The sequence below is a fragment of the Primulina tabacum genome, chromosome 8 (assembly GCF_025594145.1).
Source record: "Primulina tabacum isolate GXHZ01 chromosome 8, ASM2559414v2, whole genome shotgun sequence".
Classification (NCBI taxonomy): domain Eukaryota; kingdom Viridiplantae; phylum Streptophyta; class Magnoliopsida; order Lamiales; family Gesneriaceae; genus Primulina; species Primulina tabacum.
Genome location: NC_134557.1, coordinates 39,566,751 through 39,587,658, shown reverse-complemented (window position 1 = coordinate 39,587,658; position 20,908 = coordinate 39,566,751). Strand labels below are relative to the sequence as shown.

The 20,908-nt window shown below is 35.7% G+C and overlaps 1 protein-coding gene and 1 non-coding gene across 2 annotated transcripts; both read left to right on the top strand.

The window, feature by feature from the left end:
• Positions 1 to 4,926: 4,926 nt before the first annotated feature.
• Positions 4,927 to 4,999, top strand: TRNAE-CUC (transfer RNA glutamic acid (anticodon CUC)). The gene has a single exon. It is a non-coding gene; the product is annotated as a tRNA-Glu (tRNA).
• A 3,868-nt stretch (positions 5,000 to 8,867) lies between these two features.
• LOC142554110 (kinesin-like protein KIN-7F) lies at positions 8,868 to 15,912 on the top strand. The gene is made up of 16 exons (XM_075664753.1): positions 8,868 to 9,020; positions 9,499 to 9,642; positions 9,816 to 9,889; positions 10,273 to 10,725; positions 11,119 to 11,208; positions 11,355 to 11,455; positions 11,609 to 11,722; positions 11,795 to 11,876; positions 11,963 to 12,030; positions 12,132 to 12,197; positions 12,300 to 12,424; positions 12,716 to 13,043; positions 13,491 to 14,426; positions 14,575 to 14,864; positions 15,211 to 15,512; positions 15,637 to 15,912. Exons 4-16 carry the CDS (start codon positions 10,503 to 10,505, stop codon positions 15,657 to 15,659), a joined length of 2,748 nt encoding a protein of 915 aa, XP_075520868.1. The 5' UTR covers positions 8,868 to 9,020; positions 9,499 to 9,642; positions 9,816 to 9,889; positions 10,273 to 10,502; the 3' UTR covers positions 15,660 to 15,912.
• The last annotated feature ends 4,996 nt before the right edge of the window (positions 15,913 to 20,908 follow it).

Genomic DNA, 20,908 nt, shown 5'->3' with positions numbered 1-20,908 from the left:
GATGTCGAGGCCTCATATCTCCCGGGATTTTTATCGATAAAATATGCTTCGATGGAATAATATTTCCTTTTCACTGTCTTTATAATTATAAACTAAGAATACTTGCAATATACCCGGCCTTTAAAAATAATTAGATTCTTCTTGTTCATAAACTTGCTTTTGAATGCCGAATTTGGAGACACTGTATTTTATCTATAACCAGTGTGCGGAGCCCTGGGCCGAGAGCATATCCCGGGACTTGGGAATGGTCGAGGTGTGGTGCCCGGAGCCAGGGTGTAGTGCCCTGAGCTTATAATGATCGAAGTGTGGTGCCCCGATCCAGGGTGTAGTGTCCTAGGCTTATAATGGTCGAGGTGTGGTGCCCTGAGCCAGGGTGTAATGCCCTGGGCTTATAAGGGTCGAGGTGCGGTGCCCCGAGCCAGGGTGTAGTGCTCTGGGCTTATAATGGTCGAGATGTGGTGCCCCGAGCCAGGTTGTAGTGCCCTGGGATTATAATGGTCGAGGTGCGGAGCTCCGAGCCAGGGTGTAGTGCCCTGGGCATATAATGGTCGAGGTGCGGTGCCCAGAGCCAGGGTGTAGTGCCCTGGGGTTATAATGGTCGAGGTGCGGAACCCCGAGCCAGGGTGTAGTGCCCTGGGCTTATAATGGTCGAGGTGCGGAGCCCCGAGCCAGGGTGTAGTGCCCTGGGCTTATAATGGTCGAGGTACGGAGCCCCGAGCCACGGTGTAGTGTCCTGGGCTTATAATGGTCGAGGTGGGGAGCCCCGAGCCAGGGTGTAGTGTCATGGGCTTATAATGGTCGAGGTGTGGTTCCCCGAGCTAGGGTTTAGTGCCCTGGATTTATAATGGTCGAGGTGGGGAGCCCCGAGCCAAGGTGTAGTGCCCTGGGCTTATAATGGTCGAGGTGTGAAGCCCCGAGCCAGGGTGTAGTGCCCTGGGCTTATAATGGTCGAGGTGCGGTGCCTCGAGCCAGGGTGTAGTGCCCTGGGCTTATAAGGGTCGAGGTGTGGTGTCCCGAGCCAGGGTGTAGTGCCCTGGGCTTATAATGGTCGAGGTGCGGAGCCCCAAGCAAGGGTGTAGTGCCCTGGGCTTATAATGGTCGGGATGCGGAGCTCCGAGCCAGGGTGTAGTGCCCTGGGCTTATAATGGTCGAGATGTGGTGCCCCGAGCCAGGGTGTAGTGCCCTGGGCTTATAATGGTCGAGGTGCGGAGCCCTGAGCCAGGGTACGGATCCCTGGACTTAGAGCATAGCCAAGGCCTCATGTCTCTCGGTTTTACAAGAATCTGTCGGGGCCTCATGTCTCCCGAACTTAATATATGGTGTCGGGATCTCATCTCTCCCGGACTTTAAATATGATGTCGGGGCCTCGTGCCTCCCGGACTTAAAATATGGTGTCGGGGCCTCATATCTCCCGGACTTAAAATATGATGTCGGGGCCTTGTGCCTCCCGGACTTAAAATATGGTGTCGGGGCCTCATATCTCCCGGACTTTTGACTTTTCTGCTTCTCATGTTGTATTATTTTTATTAAAAAACAAATCACTAACCTGAAAATACTGAATCCGAATTTATTTTTGGTAGAGTGAAATGGAAACCATATCTACGTCTATAGATATTATTTTCCACAGACGGCGCCAATGATGATGCCCAGGTAGATTGGGTGAGCTGGGTTGGGAAATCTACCCGAGCAGAGAATAGTTCTCAATGATGATGCCCGGGTAGATTGGGTGAGCTGGGGTAGGCAATCTACCCGAGCAGAGAATAGTGCTCTCTCTGTAAAGATTGTGATACGATATGATGAGTATGACCTGGCCTGATAGGATGATCCCGGGTGGTCTGGCCTGGTCTCTCGGGTGCTCTATCTTGGTCTTCCCGGGTGCTCTGGCCTAGTCTGTCCGGGTGCTCTGTCCTGGGATGCCCGAGTGCTCTAGACTGGGCTGCTCGGGTGCTCTAGACTGGGTTGCTAGGGTGCTCTGGCCTGGACTGCCCGGGTCAGACAATCTGAACACACTCAACAAGATAATGTAGTGGGGCGCCGTAAGGGTTTCCGGCACAGCCACTCCGACGCTCAAGTAAGTACAAGGTTCACCAAGTAGAGAGAGAATTTATTGAATGCAGTAGATTGCCATATCTGTTTAAATTAGCAAACCTGTGTATTTATAGGAGAGAATATGACCTCGATTATAGTGCATGGACATTGTTCCTGATTAGACAGCTGTCCATGCCCTGTCCTTTGACAGCTGCACATGCTTTGTCATCTGACAACTGCCCATGCCCTGTACTCTGAAAACTGCCCATGTCCTGTACTCTGATAACTGCCCATTTCCTGTCATCTGTTAGTAGGCATGGCGACCCATACTGTTCGGGTCTTGTCATGGGCACTGATTATCATGCTAATGATGCATGGTAACCCATACTGGTCGGGTGACCTGAACCCTGGCGAAAGTACCCTGGTCGGGCTGGAGTACCCTTTCTAAGTTTTACTCACGCTCTACTCTTTGCATCAAATTGGAATTTGACTCGTGTAAGTTCTCTTTCTGCCCGAGTCCAAGAATGACCTGAGCCCTTTCCAGGGTATCAACGACGATGACAGAGTTGATTTTAGGAGGTCTGAGTCGGCGACTTATATCAATGCTCCACTTGTGTGTGTTATAGCTTATTTTGTGGCAAATCCTAACATAAGTAAGGAGAAAACACCCCCAAGATTATGTGCATAAATCCCCACTTTGAATCCTCTCTGGACTAGATTAAAGTACAAGAGTCTCATCTCGCAGAAACCAAGAAGGAAGAGACTAGGTGTAGGGCAGAGTAGGGATGACAACTTTTCCCACGGGTTTGGGGCCCCGCGGGGAAAGCCCGAAACGGGGATGGGGATTCCCGATTTTTTCGGGTTCGGGGATTTAAAAAAATCCTCGATGTAATTTGGGGCGGGTATGGGATTATTATCCGCATCCTCGAAATCCCCGAACCCGCCCCGAAAATAATAGTATTATTAATATTAATAATATAATAATAATATTATTTTTTAAAATATTAATAATCTTATTATTATTAATATTGATATTAATATTAATATTATCTCTAATAATAATAGATAATAATAAGTTTTGGTTTGAGAAAATCTCCGAATTCGTCATCCTCTTGCTATATTAATATTTTTGAAACGGAGATGGGGGCGGAGATGGGAAGTTGATCCCCGAAGTTTCGGGTTTGGGGATTCCCCGAACCCGAAAAAGCGGGGATTGGGGCGGGTATGGGGGTGGGGATGGGGATGAGGATGGCAAACCCACCCCCGCCCCCGTCCATTGCCATCCCTAGAACAGAGTAGGTAAAATAGCTCCATTCACCTATTCAGTTAAGTTGACGATGCCATATAAATTTATAATACATTCATTGACATTTATGTGGTTAAGTGATGTACATACATATACACATGATCGCACCGAACATGAGCATTTGCTGGTGGTAACGATGTAATTAATATTTTAAATCGTATAATAACACGAACATCTTATTTCTATTGCTCTACTTAGCAGGATCAATTATTGCAACACAACAATCTGTAAAAAAAAAATAATCTTTTAGAACATTATGTAATTGTTGTTCTTCTGATTGTTTAGAACTTTCATAAATAACACAATCTTAATTTCATTTTATTTTCGAGATAAATAGTTTTTTAGACTAGATTTCAAAATCGATTTTTTTTATTTGGTGTTACAAACAAGAAGATCATCGTCTCCTTGAAGTCAACAATTTCATTAAAAGAACGGAGTGAAATTAATGCACACACAATTTACTATCACCAGTCAAAATCTTCGAAATTTCAAGTTTCAAGCCATACAAATTTCCTCAACTTCTTCACAAATTACATAGCCAAATCGAAATTTGAATGTCATAAATATTAATGTCTTGATAAAACCTAATTATTCTAATATTAGAGAAACACGTAACATTTTGATTTAGATACATATACATAACATTTAATTAAATATATTTTATGTTAAAAGTAGAGATATCAATTAGACAAGACATAACGGATATCCGACCAGCATTTGACTCTTTCCCGACGAGTTTGGATAAGTTAAAAAAGATGTAAGATAAGTAATTGGTTCGACGCAATTAATTATGTCGAAAAATATTATGAAACACATTAGTCTGATGGCAAAAACTTGTGTGAGACGGTCTCACGGGTCGTATTTTGTGAGACATATATCTTATTTGGGTCATCCATGAAAAAGTATTACTTTTTATGCTAAGAGTATTACTTTTTATTGTAAATATCGGTAGAATTGACTCGTCTCACATATAAAGATTCATGAGACCGTCTCACAAAAAACCTACCTAGTCTGATAAGATGGAGCCATTAATTACGGGCATGAGCTTGCCCGTGTTCTGATTTAAAATTTAACCGGGGCGGCGAACTTGATCCGAAATCGTCGGTTTGCCATCGCAAGTAAAAAGTGATGGTCCTCACGCCTAATCAATGATAATTTGATTAGTTGTGGAAACAAAATTGACGTATCACCAACCAAGATATGTGTGCGCCAATTGATGCCACCAACAAACCAATTCATATTGAATTATTTCAGCATAAGACCCAAAAGGGTTTGTTCCATATATTGAGTAAAATGACTGGAAAGCTATGTTAGATGACTTGTGATCCCGTAATTTTCAAAGAAAATATTATAATACGGGTGGGTAGATTACGTCGTCGTATGATTTATTTAGTTCTAAACAATGTCACACACTTAAAATTATACGGTTTTCTATCTAAAACAAGATCATCAATTGAAAAACAAAAGGACAACAAATGTAAAAAAAATTTAACTAACGCTAAATATGGATTAGTATGGCTGCTAAGATTGATTTATCAAAATTAAAAAGTAGTATATATATATACATATAATCTTACTACTGGCTTAACAAATCCGTTGTAGTCTAGTTGGTTAGGATACTCGGCTCTCACCCGAGAGACCCGGGTTCGAGTCCCGGCAACGGAATATTCATTTTTTAAGCGACGTCCCTTGAACTCAATATTTGTAACCTATTGCTAGTGTCTGTACAAAACCACATACAAATTTGGCTTATTACTTAAATAAAAAGAGTAAAAAAAATACATGTAACTAGAGATGTAAATAAAACAATAATTTCTGAACTATTTTTATAACTCAATTCGTTAAAAGCTCGTTTAATGAAGTTCGTTAGTAAGTTCATGTATCATCTCTATTAAAAAAATAATAGTTTTGATTTTACACATTACATGTGAAATATATTAAAAAAATATTAAATTTATTTATTATAATAAATTTACAAATTTTAATAAGAATGTTATATATTTTTTTACATATAAAAATTATTTTTTAATGAATTTAATGAAAATTCAAATGTATAATTCATATTTATTAATCTCGTTTAGGCTCAATAAAATATTGAATAAGTTCGTGAGCCATGTATATATTAATTAATAAAACTCGAGCTCGAATCGATTATAAACGAGTCTTGCTCAAACATTCAAGAGTTCGGCTCGCTTTGACTCAATTACATCCCTACATGTACGTACTTGCATGAAAAAATATTTATAAGTTTATGCACACTTTTCGGGGAAAAAATTAGTGTATTTTTTTTATTTATGAAGTTTGTTTTGAGAAAAAAAAAGTTTGTTGTTTTCTAATATCTTGGGAGAGAGAAGTGTATGCCTTGAGATTTAGAAAAGCATATTGTTTACTAACAGTAAGATCTTGTAAATTTTTTCCATTGATATTTTAGAAATATGTGCATTAATTTGTTGAATATGTCATCTTTCGTGGAAAGTGGTGTAACTAGCGTAAGGATTCAATGTTAATTATTGGGATTTGGCGATAATGATTGTAATTATTTTTGAAATAATTAATTAGCTTCGAAGTCAATAGTTTGAGTAGGTCTTCGTGAGACGATCTAATGAATCTTTATTTGTGAGACGGGTCAACCCTACCGATATTCACAATAAAAAGTAATATTCTTAGCATAAAAAGTAATATTTTTTCATGGATGACCCAAATAAAAGATCTGTATCACAAAATACGACTCGTGAGACTATCTCACACAAGTTTTTGTCCAATAGTTTTTAGGCTCGATTCCAGCCTTATCTTGGCGAGTAGGCAAACTGCCCGAGCGTAGAAATTTACTCCTTTAATTTATTTCGATTTCGTCGATTATATTGCATTACGATTTTACGTTGTGAGACAGACATCATGATACCTATAATATATTCAATGAATTTATTTATACTGCTCGCATAAATATACAAATAAAGTAAATGACATAATTGGATAAAACCATTTACATAAGAGTCAATAAAGCTCAAGCCACGGATTAATTCACTGGCACATTCACTCTAACTTTTTTTTACAGTAATTCAACATCAGATTTTATATTTGTGAGTTTGGGTCTTTTCCAAATGAGGCTTTGAATATCGTGTCAAAGTGTGCATCAAACAAGATTTTATTTCTTGGTTTTTAAAACGTACAACCTAGCATTGATATTTACTATTACTTCTCAACATATAACTAATAACAATTTCAAAATAGTAACACTACAAACTTTGAAAACTCTCGAAAAAATTTCAAATCAAATTCTAAGCATTGATTTATAAAAAATCCAAATTTAAGATGTTATCTGTCACAAATTCGAATTTAAGTATAATTCCATAGAATTAGAATAAATTCAGAGAGAAAAAAGAATGAATGATTATCTTGTAGTGTACGGAAATAAAACCTCGGGGGTTATCTATATTTTACAACATATCCTGGGCTGATTTGAATGTAGAGACAACTTCTCAATGAAGATATACAATTTTGGCAAACACTTGTGTGAGACGGTCTCATGGATCGTATTTTGTGACACAAATATCTTATTTGGGTCATCCATGAAAAAATATTTATTTATTTATTTTAAATAATTCATTAATTTTTAAAATCATAAAAATGATAGCAAAACAAATTAATAGAAGCAAACATACTTGGCAGTATACTATTTATTAAGTATGAAACTCTTTTATGTTTCACGATTTTTTTTTTTTTTTACAAAATTACCTCATCAAAATATGAAAGTACACCCCTTAAACAACAACAAAAAAATTTATTAAATACACAAAATAAAAATAAAATGAACTTGATAAAAATATTAAAATTGCAAAAAATACTCATCAAAGAAAACGATCTTAACAAACTCGACGATACGATGACAATGTTATCCTCGTCCCATCAATAAAAATCTCGGATAAGTGAATAAAAATCGAGACCAAAGTCAAAATATTGCTTGTATATATGCATGTTTATAATATCTTAATTTTATTTATTAATTTTTCAAATATTTTATATAATAATGATGAACAAAGTCAAAATTAAAGGTCAACTATAATTTGGAATAATAATAATAATAATAATGCAAAAACTTATCTGAGACGGTCTCACGAGCAGTATTCTGTGAAACAGATCTATTATTTGGGTTATCCATAAAAAAATATTAATTTTTATGCAAAGAGTATTACTTTTTTATTGTGAATATCGGTGAGATTGATCCGTCTCACAGATAAAGATTCGTGAGACCGTCTCACAAGAGACCTACTCTAATAATATTTAGTTAAAAGTGGAAAAACAGTTCAACGACCATGGATTCGCTGACATCCCGCGATGCACAAAATATTGTAAGCAAAGTTTGAAAATGAAAGTTTTATTATCTTTACTTTTCCTTGAATCTAAAAATAAAAGTGCTTCCACTAAAAAAAAGTACCTTGTAAGCACGTCCTTTTCACTTCAATTTCATATTTTAAATAATATTTTTGTACTTCTTATATATATATATATATACATATATATAAATAAATATAACAATTTTTTAAATCGTTAATAAATTCTATTATTGTCAAAAGAAAATTAAATTATAATCATTATGCAGACTAGGGCTTCAAATGAATCAAGTCAAGCTACATTATAGCTTGATAGAAACATTTTTGGCTTATATTAGATCTCTATCTCCACACAGGATTTTGATTCATCTTATAAATTCTTAAAATATCAAAATTACCCATTGTAAAAATAAAATAATCTTATAATAGCATATATATTAAAGTTTCATTATTTTATTTTATCCAAACTTGTTAATAATTTGTTTGTAAAATGTATTCTATCTATCATTTTCATGTGGTTTGTTGAGCTGAATTTGATAAAAGTCTTATAATAAGATTGTAAGATAGGAAGTTCAAATATTCCTTTAAAGTTTATAATTAGTTCGAAACAGTCTCGTCTCATGATATTGAGATGATTGCGAATGATATAACTAACAAATATGTTCATTCACAATAAAAAAAAATAATATTTTAAGCATAAAAAGTAATATTTTTCATGGATGACCCAGATAAGAGATCCGTCTCACAAAATACGATCCGTAAGGCCGTCTCACACAAATTTTTGTCTTGATACAATTAGTTATCGGGTTGGTTATAACTTCGTGCAAACAATATGTAAATTTTAAAACAATGTATAAATTATTTAAAATAAATTTAATCAAACATCCTCTTTATTTCGAACCAAAGTTGGTAGACGACGTCGATTTGACAGTGTCAAAAGTCTCCCCAGTCCTTAAATGGAAATGGGCTCAAATTCTTAGTCGGGGCCGGTGGTCCCCATCTGATCTAACGGTAAAGTGATTTTGGCAGTACAGATCCTATCGTCCGCATTATACGCCTTCATTTAATACACTTTAATATACCCAAAACACCCACGTGTCTTCTGTGCACCATGTCAGACCTCTTTTTAAAAAGGACAGGGATAAAACCGTCATTCAACAAACTCCCCCACCGTCACATTTCCCACCGCAGTGGGCGACTTCGTCACTCTGTGTTCCCATTCGAGTGTGAGTTCGAGAGAGAGAGAGAGAGAGAGAGAGAGGGAGAGGGAGGTGAAGAAGAATTTCGCGGCGATTTCTTCTTCGCAAGTTCGTGTTCCGTGGGAGCTGCATTGGAGTTTTTGCACAGAGATCGAGGTTGGTTAGCATTTTCTCCCGATTTGGTGGAGTACTCGTGAAATTGTTGTTACGGCGGAGAATCGCTGTCAAGTGTGGTTTTAGGAACAATGTCTTATTCTATTATCGATGGTTGATTAACGGCATTGTTTTCCAACTGTTTCCTGCCATATTCTGTTTGTTCACGGCTAGTTTTTCTCCGATCGTTGGTGGAAGACTCTTAAAATTGTAATTACAGAGGAGAATAGCTGTTAACTATTGATTTTGAAGCACTATCGACCATTGATGATCGGCATTTTTTTAGAACTGTTTTCTGCCGAATTGTGCGTTGAAATTTTATTACTGTTCCATTTAGTGACTTTTGGTTTTCCTTTTGCTTCGAGTCGTGTCATATTATTGCTTTCTTAAAAAACTAGTATAATATTTACTTTACTGGACTTGTAAATTATATTCACCTGAAAAAACTGACGTTATTGTTTTATTGTTATGTATTATACAGTTCACGCTTCCTCGAAGAGGCGACTTTTTTCAGATGGGCTAATTAAGGGTGATAGCTGAAGCGTACCTGAATATTTTGAGTGATTTACGGATCGACCAGATGCAGATTTTCTTTTAATGCGTGATTTTCTCCCGTTATTTAGTGGTATTTTTCCTGGTTGATTAATTGAATCTAATTCAATTTATTTTGTTACCGTTAATTGGGTGTTAATTTGGCGATACCATTACAGATCCAGCATTATTTGATGTATAGTGTGGGTTTATGGCAATTTGATATTTTGTCTTCTGATGAAATATTAAGGTTGTATTTTTTTCCAGGTCAAAGCTTCCTCTCCGCCATTTTATCGAAATCTTAATCTTAAATCTCAGTTCAGAGCCAAAACATTCCTAAGGTAAAATTCATTGTCAATTTCACTCTCCCAATAAAATAACAAATATTCTATGTTTTGTGCGAAGTGGGTGTGTGGTGTACATAATGGGGGTCCACTATTCAAGTTTGGCAGCATTTTGTACATAATCATTACTTCGAGTCGACGCATAGTCGGGGTCCGCATTAAGCAAAGTTAATCTATCTAATTGTGAGTTTTTTGACTCTGTCCCAAATGAAATCGAGAATTCTGTGGGAAGAAATTGCTTTTGGCCAGCCATTAAGCAAAATGTGTAATCACAACCAACCCCTAACAACTAGCCGTCTAGCCCTTTTACCAAAACAAATTGTTTGATAATGGTTTCTTAAGTTTTCTTTAATTATCTCTCTTGCTCTATCTTTTTGCAGATTTGCATGCATTAGAATGCTGGAATCTTTATTTCTTATTGCAAGTCCAACGACTTGATTTACAACAGTGCTAACTGTCTTTGCCTTTTTTGTCTGGCAAGAATGGTCCCTTGAGTAGTTTTGTGTTGATTTCTCTTGTTGGGGTTTTTTGGGCGAGACTTAATTATGGTTTTTCATATTTGGTGAGATTGGAGTGGATTCTAGTAGGATAAAAAGGGGTCGAGGTGAAAATGGGGGCAATTGGTGCAGAAGATTTAATGAATTGGGAGAAGCTACAAGGCATGGGGAACGGAAGTGATGAGAAGATTCTTGTGTTGGTGAGGTTAAGGCCTTTGAATGAGAAGGAGATTGCACGAAATGAAGTTGCGGATTGGGAATGCATCAACTCAACCACCATTTTGTACCGGAACAGCCTCCAGGAGCGGTCTGGACTTCCTACAGCTTACTCATTTGGTAAGTAGTGCATTTGTTGTTATGTACATCTGTATTTGATCATCTTTTTCAGTTTTGATCTTGAAACGAATTTGCAATAATATCTCTTAGTCTTTCAGTATCAGGTACTTTGAAAATGAACTGAAAGTATTTCATCTAGTTTCCCTCATTTTTATGCAAGTTAAGTTCGTTTTTCGTACTATTTCTGAACGGGACGCATCAGAATCCTTGGCAGAATATAGGTTCCAGGCTTGATTGAATATTCTGGACAAATCACAAGTTTTTAAAGTAGCCTGCCGTGTGACTTTAATATCAATTTTTTGACTTGTTTGTGTTTGCAAATCACGACAGCTGAGGAATTCTAATGAAACCATCTTTCTGCTTCCTGTATTGTGTCTGTGTTTGTGATGGTAGATCGAGTATTTAGGGGTGACTGCACAACCAGGGAAGTGTATGAAGAAGGAACAAAAGACGTTGCTCTTTCTGTGGTTGGTGGTATCAACTGTAAGTATGATACTGGATGATTTTGTTTGATGTTTGTTGATTACAACTGCCTTCGTCCAGATAAATGTTTTAATAAATTCGAATGTAGGTATGAAAAAGGAATGGCTGCAACTATTTTGCATAATCTTTTTGACCTTTTATTTCAGCAACAATTTTTGCATATGGTCAGACAAGCAGCGGGAAGACGTATACAATGAATGGTATTACCGAGTATACAGTAGCTGATATATATGATTATATACATAAGGTGTGTAAATTCTAATCCCATAATGCTCATATCAGAGAATTGATGCATTTCTTCATTAGTGCAATTTCTTCCTTTCCTATTTAAAGGAATCTTATTTGCAACCATTTCTTAAATATGGCACTTTCTTCTTTTTTCCTCCCTGTGTCCTTCCAGCATGAAGAAAGAGCATTTGTGTTAAAGTTTGCTGCAATGGAGATTTATAACGAAGTTGTTAGAGACCTCCTGAACACGGATAATTCTCCATTAAGGATACTTGATGATCCAGAGGTAAGTTTTGCATTTGTGGTCTTGTAAAGACATGCATATATATTTCTTTAAATTATATTCTTCGTTCTGTAGAAGGGAACTGTTATAGAGAAACTCACAGAAGAAACTTTGAGGGATTGGAATCACCTCAAGGAGTTGCTATCCATCTGCGAAGGTAAGACATTTTCCATCTGATTATTTGGTTTATATTTCTGAGAATATTATGTCGTATGTTTACATGTTTCTTTAACTTTTGCATAGCACAAAGACAGATTGGAGAGACCTCATTGAATGAAACAAGCTCTAGATCCCATCAAATTCTTAGACTGGTTAGCTCACCTTTCTTCACCCCCCCCCCAGTAATTTTTAGTGTAATTTTTCTGAAAATTATTGAAGTATCATGGTTTGTTGTCATTATCTCATTTTCCAGACAATTGAAAGTTCTGCTTGTGAGTTTTTAGGGAAAGGCAACTCAACAACCCTTGCTGCTAGTGTGGTAGAGTAACATTGATTTTTCACATGAATTTCTTAATTTTTCTGATGGTGGTAATAATTGTGCAAGTATTTAGACGGTTATTTATTCAATCTTTGCCTGCAGAATTTTGTTGACCTGGCAGGCAGTGAGCGCGCATCTCAAGCATTATCAGTTGGGCAAAGGCTGAAAGAAGGCTGTCATATAAATCGTAGTTTACTGACACTAGGGACTGTAATCCGAAAGCTTAGGTTGATGACTCACCCTAATATCTTAAATGCCGATAATTAAATCTGTCACTCATTTATGCACTGAACAGGACGTAGTTCCTTTTTTTATTTACTGGGACTCTGTGTGTGTGTATCTCTCTCTCTCTCTCACGCACGCACACGCACACGCACACCCACACCCAAACACTCTCGCCATTATTCATGACCTCATTAAAATCCTAATCTACAGAAGAAGCATATCGTTTGCTCCTCCTCCATCTGCGAGTCAAATATTTTTCCATTTCAGCTTTTGAATTATATGACTTCATGCAGCAAAGGAAGACATGGACACGTCAATTATAGAGATTCAAAGCTTACACGGATTCTGCAGTCTGCCCTGGGAGGCAATGCGAGAACTGCGATCATTTGCACCTTGACCCCTGCCAGAAGCCATGTTGAGCAATCAAGGAATACCCTTTTATTTGCAACCTGTGCAAAGGAAGTATCAACTAACGCACAGGTCAATGTTGTGATGTCTGATAAGGCTTTGGTAAAACAACTTCAGAAAGAAGTAGCTAGGCTGGAGAGTGAGTTAAAAAGTCCAGGATCAACGTGTGATCACGCAACATTGTTGAGAAAAAAAGATGTGCAGATTGAAAAGGTTATGGACCATTATTCATTTACATGATATTTCACACTTCGCTGGTCTAGTTCTAACAATTTTTGAATTTTTTTTGTTTAACTAGAAATAAATTTGTTTGAAGGGACTTTAGCAAATGCAATTACCTGGATAGAATTGAACTTTGCTTGGAATTATCATCTATGTCCAGTTTCAATAAAAAATTAATGTGCTCTGACATGGTTTGAACAGTTCTTCGGAGTATAAAAAATTTCTCTGTGATTTACATATCCACATAAACACAACACTATAAACCTGCATGGATCCTGTGAAAAAGTTTATGGTACAAATTTCTTCTCAATATTGTTCACAGAGAGATGCTACTATCAACAGTTAAATTTACACAGCTATTAATCTACTCAGTTTTTTCAAATTCCCATTGCTTATTTATTTGAAGTTAATATGGATCGCCTCTGTCAATATTTGCAGTTGGAGAAAGAGATTAGAGAGCTGAAGAAGGAACAAGATCTTGCTCATTCTCGGATTGAGGAATTACTACGAATTGTCGAAAACAACGCGGGTTCACAAAAGCTCATTGGTATTCAATCTGTCGATTCGGAGTTTGAACGTATGGGGATGTCAGATCCAATACTTTCAGAAAGCAGTGAGGATCATTCTTTATCTGATGCTGTATCTGATTCAAGTAAAGGAATAGATGAATCTATAACAGGGATTGGAGAATATTCTGATGACATGTGTAAGGAAGTTGGATGCATTGAGATTGCTGGATCTGAACAAGGTGAAATGTATGAGTCATTGCGTCAGTCATCAAATGGTGAAAACAGAGAAAGAACGCCAAATATGTGGCAGCCTAGGTATGAGACCATCATTGCACAGGAGACCGCAGGAGCATCACCCACCGGAATTAGTGACGCCAAGAGTGGCCATTCTTTTGGTTTACTAGAGCAGAAATTTCAAGATTTGCAGAAGACCATTGATTCCCTAGTCATGCCTTACCCCGATTCATCTTCTCCTGGGGCCACATCAACCTGTATGACTGGTTCTGGAAGATTAAAAATGACACAAAGCCGAAGTGATAGAGCTAACTTAATGGTTGGTTCACCAGACTTCGAGATGCCTGAAGAAAGTGAAAGCACACCACCAACAGTGTTGGAGAATGCTTTCACCGGAAGACCAGAAAGTGCCTTCGAAAGAAAGCACTGGAAAATTCCTCCTGTTATTTATGGTGCGAGTAACGAGACAATGTCCAGAAATGATTCTCTATCCTCACACTCTGGTAGTTTCATAGATGAAACAAACTATAAGAATGCCCAAGGGGATGAGGACATTCCCACTCTTGGTTCGTTTGTTGCTGGACTCAAGGAGATGGCAAAGCTTCAGTATGAAAATCAATCCATGAATCAGGTGAGAGTCGTCCTGTCGTCCAATCTAATCCTCATTTTGCTAGAAATCACACCTATAATTAACATGAGGTCTTCATCTTAGCATGTAGTTTAGTAACATGTATAAGGAGAGCTGTTGCAATGATTTTAACCTGATCTGATGTTCTTAGGTTGAAGAGATAGGAAAGATAACTGAAAAGAATGCCAGGGATGCTGCCTTTGACCCAGTGCAAGATTGGTCCTTGAAATTTGAGAAGCTGCAGAAATTGATTATTGAACTATGGCAGGCTTGCAATGTGTCATTAGTCCATCGGACGTACTTCATTCTCCTTATTAAAGACGACTTCACAGATTCCATTTACATGGAGGTAGAGCATAGGAGACTATCCTTCCTGAGGGAGACTTTTTCTCGGGGTAGTTCAGCAGTGCATGATGGCCGAACTCTGACACTAGGATCAAGGTATAATCAATCAAACTCCCATTCAAACTTTACTTCTTGACAGCCAATTCTTGTTATGCTTTTCATAGACATGATTCTGCATGTTTGAACTTAATTCAGACTCCCAGTATTTAAAATAATCTAGAAACATGAAACTACTTGGAGTTGACAGGAATAAGGCGTGGGAATCGAGTCAGGGTATGCACATAAGATCTCAAAGTTGCATGACGATTTTAAATTTGGTTGTTTAATAGTCAGAAATTTCATAAACACATGCATTCGAATTTCTCTTGGCTTCATTCCTTCAATTTCTTTATTTGGACACTTTACTTTCAACTTCAATTACCTACTTTTCTCGGAATGGCAGCAAGAAAGCTCTTCGACGTGAAAGAGAGATGCTGAGCAGGCTTATGCATAAAAGGTACACTGAAAATGAAAGAAGGAAGATGTACAATGAATGGGGAATCAATGTGAATTCAAAACAAAGGAGGTTGCAGCTCATTCACCTCTTATGGAGTGACCCTGAAAATATGGACCATATCACCAAGAGTGCTGCCATCATTGCGAAGCTGATTGGCTTCTCGCAGCATGGACAAGCCCACAAGGAGATGTTTGGACTTAGCTTCACGCCTCCACGAATGGCCAGAAGATCGTTTAGCTGGAAAAACAGTATGGCGTCTATTATATAATGGATTGTTTCCATAGTATTGTAGTATAGAAGTTACAGCTGGAATTGCATATAGATTCGCGGAATTCAACGATTGTTAACGGAGATTTTTCCGACTTCTGGTAGGTTTTGTTGAGCTTTTTCCATGAGTTTTCTTCAGTCAGCTCTGGCTGAGAGCCTGATGTTCACGCACTGGAAAGTGTTTCAACCGTTTGTATTTGGGCTGTGAGGTAATTCAAAGTATAATTTGAATATTAGTCTGTCATTTGGAAACTGCATTCATTCTCTATGTATGATATGTACAAATCTCGACCATTAGATCCTATAAACATGGGCTGGACAGGACACCCATAGAAGATGTATAGACGGTCAAATATTTATTTTCTCTGGAAAAATAATTATTATTTCGAAATTGTAATTCTATTTGATCTCCAAATCATTCAAATATTGCTTAAAGACCAAATCATTTAAGCTTAATCTTTTGACGTATTGTGAAGTATTTTAAGAAAAATGACTGTGAATATTGGCATTTAGCGTAGATTATGATGTACTCGGTCAACTAATCTCACTATCCGTGAAACCATCTCAATCGGTATGCGTTCTTATGATCTATAGCAAGAAACATAAATAAGTGTGGTATCAAACCACTAAAACAGACGTTGATGTATATTTTACCTTTTATGTATGTTGTGTTTTAAGTTTTATAAACTTGATCATGTTATATTTAAAAGTAAAATGGTAAACTTTATATGAATGAATATTAAATATGTAGGACCGAGTGCTTACCGCTTTACTAAAAGCTATAGCTAGTAGTAATGGTGTAACTCAAATCTTTTAAACCGCACAACAGGTCAAGCACCACTGTTCAATCGCTCTACCAAGCAGAGACAATTATTGCACCTAACAATCTCCTTCCCAATAATTTCACTCATTCCAATCAATGGGAATCGAACCCGTGACCTTGGCTCTGATACCAATTGTAGGACCGAGTGTTTACCGTCTTACAAAAAACTATAGCTAGTAGTAATTGTGCAACTCAAATATTTTATACCGCACAGCAGCTCAAGCACCATGGTTCGATCGTTCTATCAAGCAGGGACAATTATTACACCCAACAAAATAAAAATGTATAACTTAACTTACATAAAAATTAATGAAAGTAACAATCTACACAGGCAAGCATTTATACATATAGAAGGTATGTAGAAAATTTTTAATTTACTGTATACATTTACATTAAACATTATTTATCTTATAAGATAGTCTCAAGAATATATATTCGTGAGACAAGTCTAACCAATTCATATTTACGATGAAAAGTAATATTTTTGACATATAAAATAATATTTTTCATAAGTTGGGTCGGGTCGGAGATCCGTATAACAAAATTGATATATGAGACAATCTCATATGATTTTTTTGTGCATAAATAATTTTGATAATATATTTCACTAATTAATAAAAATTCATTAACATCGCTAAAAGAAGAGTGGGCGTATTGTAAATGGATAAGGGATTTTAAGAGTGAAATTTATTTTTTTTCTTTCGTTTTTTTTAAAATCAGTATCATTGAATTTTTGATAAAATGGAAATGAAGAAAAGGAATTTTAGTTTTTAAAACGGAGACTGATATTTACAACTCAATCTTATTTATTATATAAAATAATATTTTTTCATACGTTGGGTTGGATTAGAAATTTATATCACAAAATTGATCTGTAAACCGTCTCATATGAGTTTTTATGTTTGATTTATTATTATTATTAAATTAACTTTTCTTAGATCATAATATTTTTTTATTTACTTTAGAAACTCAAATACAAGACGTGTTATATGTCAATAATTAAAATTTTAATAATATTTTAAATTTTGTCTTAAATTTTTTTTATCATATCTACATATATTATAAGAAATAAAAAATTAGTTTAATTTTAAATTTTAATACTAACCTATTCTATCTCAAGTATGGGAACCAGATATTGATAATTTTTTTATAAATACATAAAAATATATTGGGATGTAAAACATCCCAATATTTTTGGGATTATATCCACAAATCAAATATTTTTGGGATTATATTCAAAAAACCTGTGGGTGAGCACAATTCATTTAAACACATGCTCTACACATCTTGTTTTTTAAATTTTTACTCATCTACAATTTTTTATTTGGAATTTTATACGTTGAATTGCTTTTTTTTTTTTTTTTGGTTGGAGATGAACTTTGTTATAATTAGGACTCAAATCGGAGACCTTATAATAAACTTAGAATATTTTGTATCAAACTAGCTATATGTCATCGACCATTGAACCATTGTTTGGGTTCTTCCTTCAAGAATCTAATTTAACATTAATTATTTTAAAAAAATACGAGTTTTTTCTACTTTTTCTTCTAATTCTAAAATTTAAAGAGATTTATGTTATTTTAATACATTTTTTAAAAATTAAGCAGACTTTAAGCCAAACAAAACATGATAACAATCGACTCAAAAAACGAAAGCGCAAGTTCTAAACAAAACATAACAATATAAATATAAATATATATATATATATATATATATTTTAAAAATATTGAAATTTGGAATCAGAAAGTTTCTTGAATTTTTAATAAATTTATTATATTTAAGGATTTTACGAGAAATGATTTTTGGGAAGTAGTGATATTTAAATTTAAATCAAGTCCTTTTTTTTTAAGGAAATGTAAATCAAGTTCTTAAAAATTTCCTTAAATACAAAAAATAATGTGCAGTTGATAGATTAATATTTATAAGTGTTGAAAAATATGAGTTGTAATATTTGAATATTAAAAATAAAAAAGCTGAATGTTGAAAATAAGAGTTGTAAATATTTAAAATTAGTGTGTGATGATATATGTAATTATTTTTGGATTATTTTCAAAGAAATTCTATAAATAGGTTTCTCAATGTGTGAAGAAAATCACAATTGAGTAGAGCGAAAATTTTATAAAGTGTGTAGTTTGGTAAATTTTGAGAGTTTGAGATTTTTACTTTTTACCATAAATTTTTACTTTTAACACGTTATTAGCACGATACTCGAAGTTTCGGTTCTCCATATTTTTTCAAGCTCCAAAACACAAGAAAAATGTAACAATATTCAAAAGTAAGAATATTTACTTTACTGTTTATTTATTTTTATTGTGTATATATTTAATAAATAATGTCATGTTATTATATAAAAGGAGTCTGAAGGAACGTTTGTTGAGCATCTTTCGGATCTTCAAACAAAATATTCTCCAATGAGCTGCAATAGCTCGTGTTCTAAGAATATTAACACCGATGAATTAAATCGAGTTTGGTTAGGAAGAAATTCGAAGTAATCCTTCGTGAAGAAAACTGTTATATTAGAAAACGTTTTAACTTATGTAAACTGAATAACCAAAAAAGGATAGATTAGTTTTTGCATTCATCAGTTTAGTTATGATGACAACTGAACTGACGGATACTCTAACTGATCCAAACAGTTTGAAAACAATAGTTAATCAGTTAAATACACAAGATCATGTTTATGGATGTTCGAAGACTTCAACTGCTCCTACGTCACCCCTTCTAACACCTCGGGTAGGATCCACTAGAAGACTTTGATTTATACAAACACTTGTACAAACCCACTCAGCTAGGACTTACTTTACTGCCTAAACTGAACTCCTAGCTACGACTGAAGGCATCACCTTCCAACCAACACTTCTTTAACGTCTATGTGTCAAAAACTACATACACAAGTTTAACGTCTTTGTGCAAGACTGTATTTGAGTGGTTGAGAGTGTTTGTGTGTGAGAACTGACAAGGATGTTCTCACACACTGAGGGAAATAAGCTTCTAATCTAAGCTGATATAACTGTGAAGAGTTCCCTCTGGGCTGATTGCTTCTGAAAGCTGATGTGCAATGAGCTTGCCCTTTCTTTTCATTCGTATATGCTTAAAAGCTTCTATTTGCTCACTCTTCTTCTTGTTGTATCCTTTTGAGTCTTCACTGATCTTCTCTTTATAGGTGGGAAAACTGAACGTATAGTGAGACTCATTTGTTGTATCCGTTGCATCTTGAATTTGTTTCTTGAACTTTGTGTCTCAACTTTTTGACTGCCCTTCTGAAACGTTTTGTATTTAATACTCTGATGCAACGTCCATTATTGCCTTTTACTGGACAATTGCTTTTGTACCTTCACGTACAACTGGACTCCACTGAAAGAGTTTGTCTTCATCCATAACTAAAAGATTCTGATTGATGCTTCGAACTGGTTAGCTGAACTGTTCTTCAGCTGGGTTGGTGAAATCAGTTGACTCGTCAGTTGAACTGATTTCACTCTTATTCAGTTGAACTGATCAGCTGGCTTTCTTCATCAGTTGAACACTCCTTCGGCTGGCCAGGCTTCTGGGGTTCTCCTGCTGAACCACCTACCAACTAGACAATCAGCTTGCCTGCTCAATTGACGTAACAGTTAGACTGATTCAGTTTGTGCGATCAGTTAAGTTTTCAGCTTGCGATGTAAACAGCTCATTATTGATCCTAGCTGCTGCACACTAAGATAGATTATTAGTAACATAATTAACAAGTTTTGTTATCATCAAAATCAAGATTGTGAACTTGAAAAGTTCCAACAATCTCCCCCTTTTTGATGATTAAAAAAATTGAGCAGTTAAGCGTAATATATTCAGTTCCAAGGTTAGTACATTCAAACATCGTTAAAAGCTCCCCCTTTATAACTGAATTTAAAGAAGTTTTGAAAACAAACAAAAACTCCATCTCCAAAACTGAATGGAAAACCTTTTAAGAGAGATAATTAAATCAAGAAAATACTTTTCAGTTGATGAAAAGGAAAGAATTTTTCTCAACAATTGAATTTTAAAACTGATTAACAATAATTTCAGTTTGAGAGAAAAACGAAAAACTCCCCCTCAGAAACTGAATAGAAACCCGTATCTGAAATATCTTTATATAATCATTCATTCAGAGATTATAATCATTCAAGCAATGTAGACAAGAAATCTGGAAATATCAATTCAGTCACAACGAAATACAACTGAACAAATATGATGTTTATTTAAATAAATTTCCTTGTATTTACATCTGAGTACATACATCAGTTGAACAAGAAAAATTACTACAACAGTAGCATATTTTAAACAACATCAAATATCAGTTGGTTTATGCTACAGAACTGGATATACCATCAACTGGTTGCTTGACTGCTTGAAATGCTGCGTCAGTTGTGAGTTCAATTTGCTAGAGAAATGAGTTAAACTGCTTGATCTTGACTTCTTCGCAAACTAACTGGTCGTGCAGACTCTGACTAGGTTCAACTAGAATACAGCTGGTGATTTAATCAAAAAACGTCCCAGCATGGATGAGTTTCGTCTGAAGAACAGCTGACCTGGTAGGCT

Coding starts and splice junctions, on each gene's coding strand:
- LOC142554110 (XM_075664753.1), top strand. CDS start 10,503: ATGGGGGCAATTGGTGCAGAAGATTTAATGAATTGGGAGAAGCTACAA. Junction 11,723..11,794: donor GGATACTTGATGATCCAGAG/GTAAGTTTTGCA, acceptor TTCGTTCTGTAG/AAGGGAACTGTTATAGAGAA. Junction 11,877..11,962: donor GTTGCTATCCATCTGCGAAG/GTAAGACATTTT, acceptor ACTTTTGCATAG/CACAAAGACAGATTGGAGAG.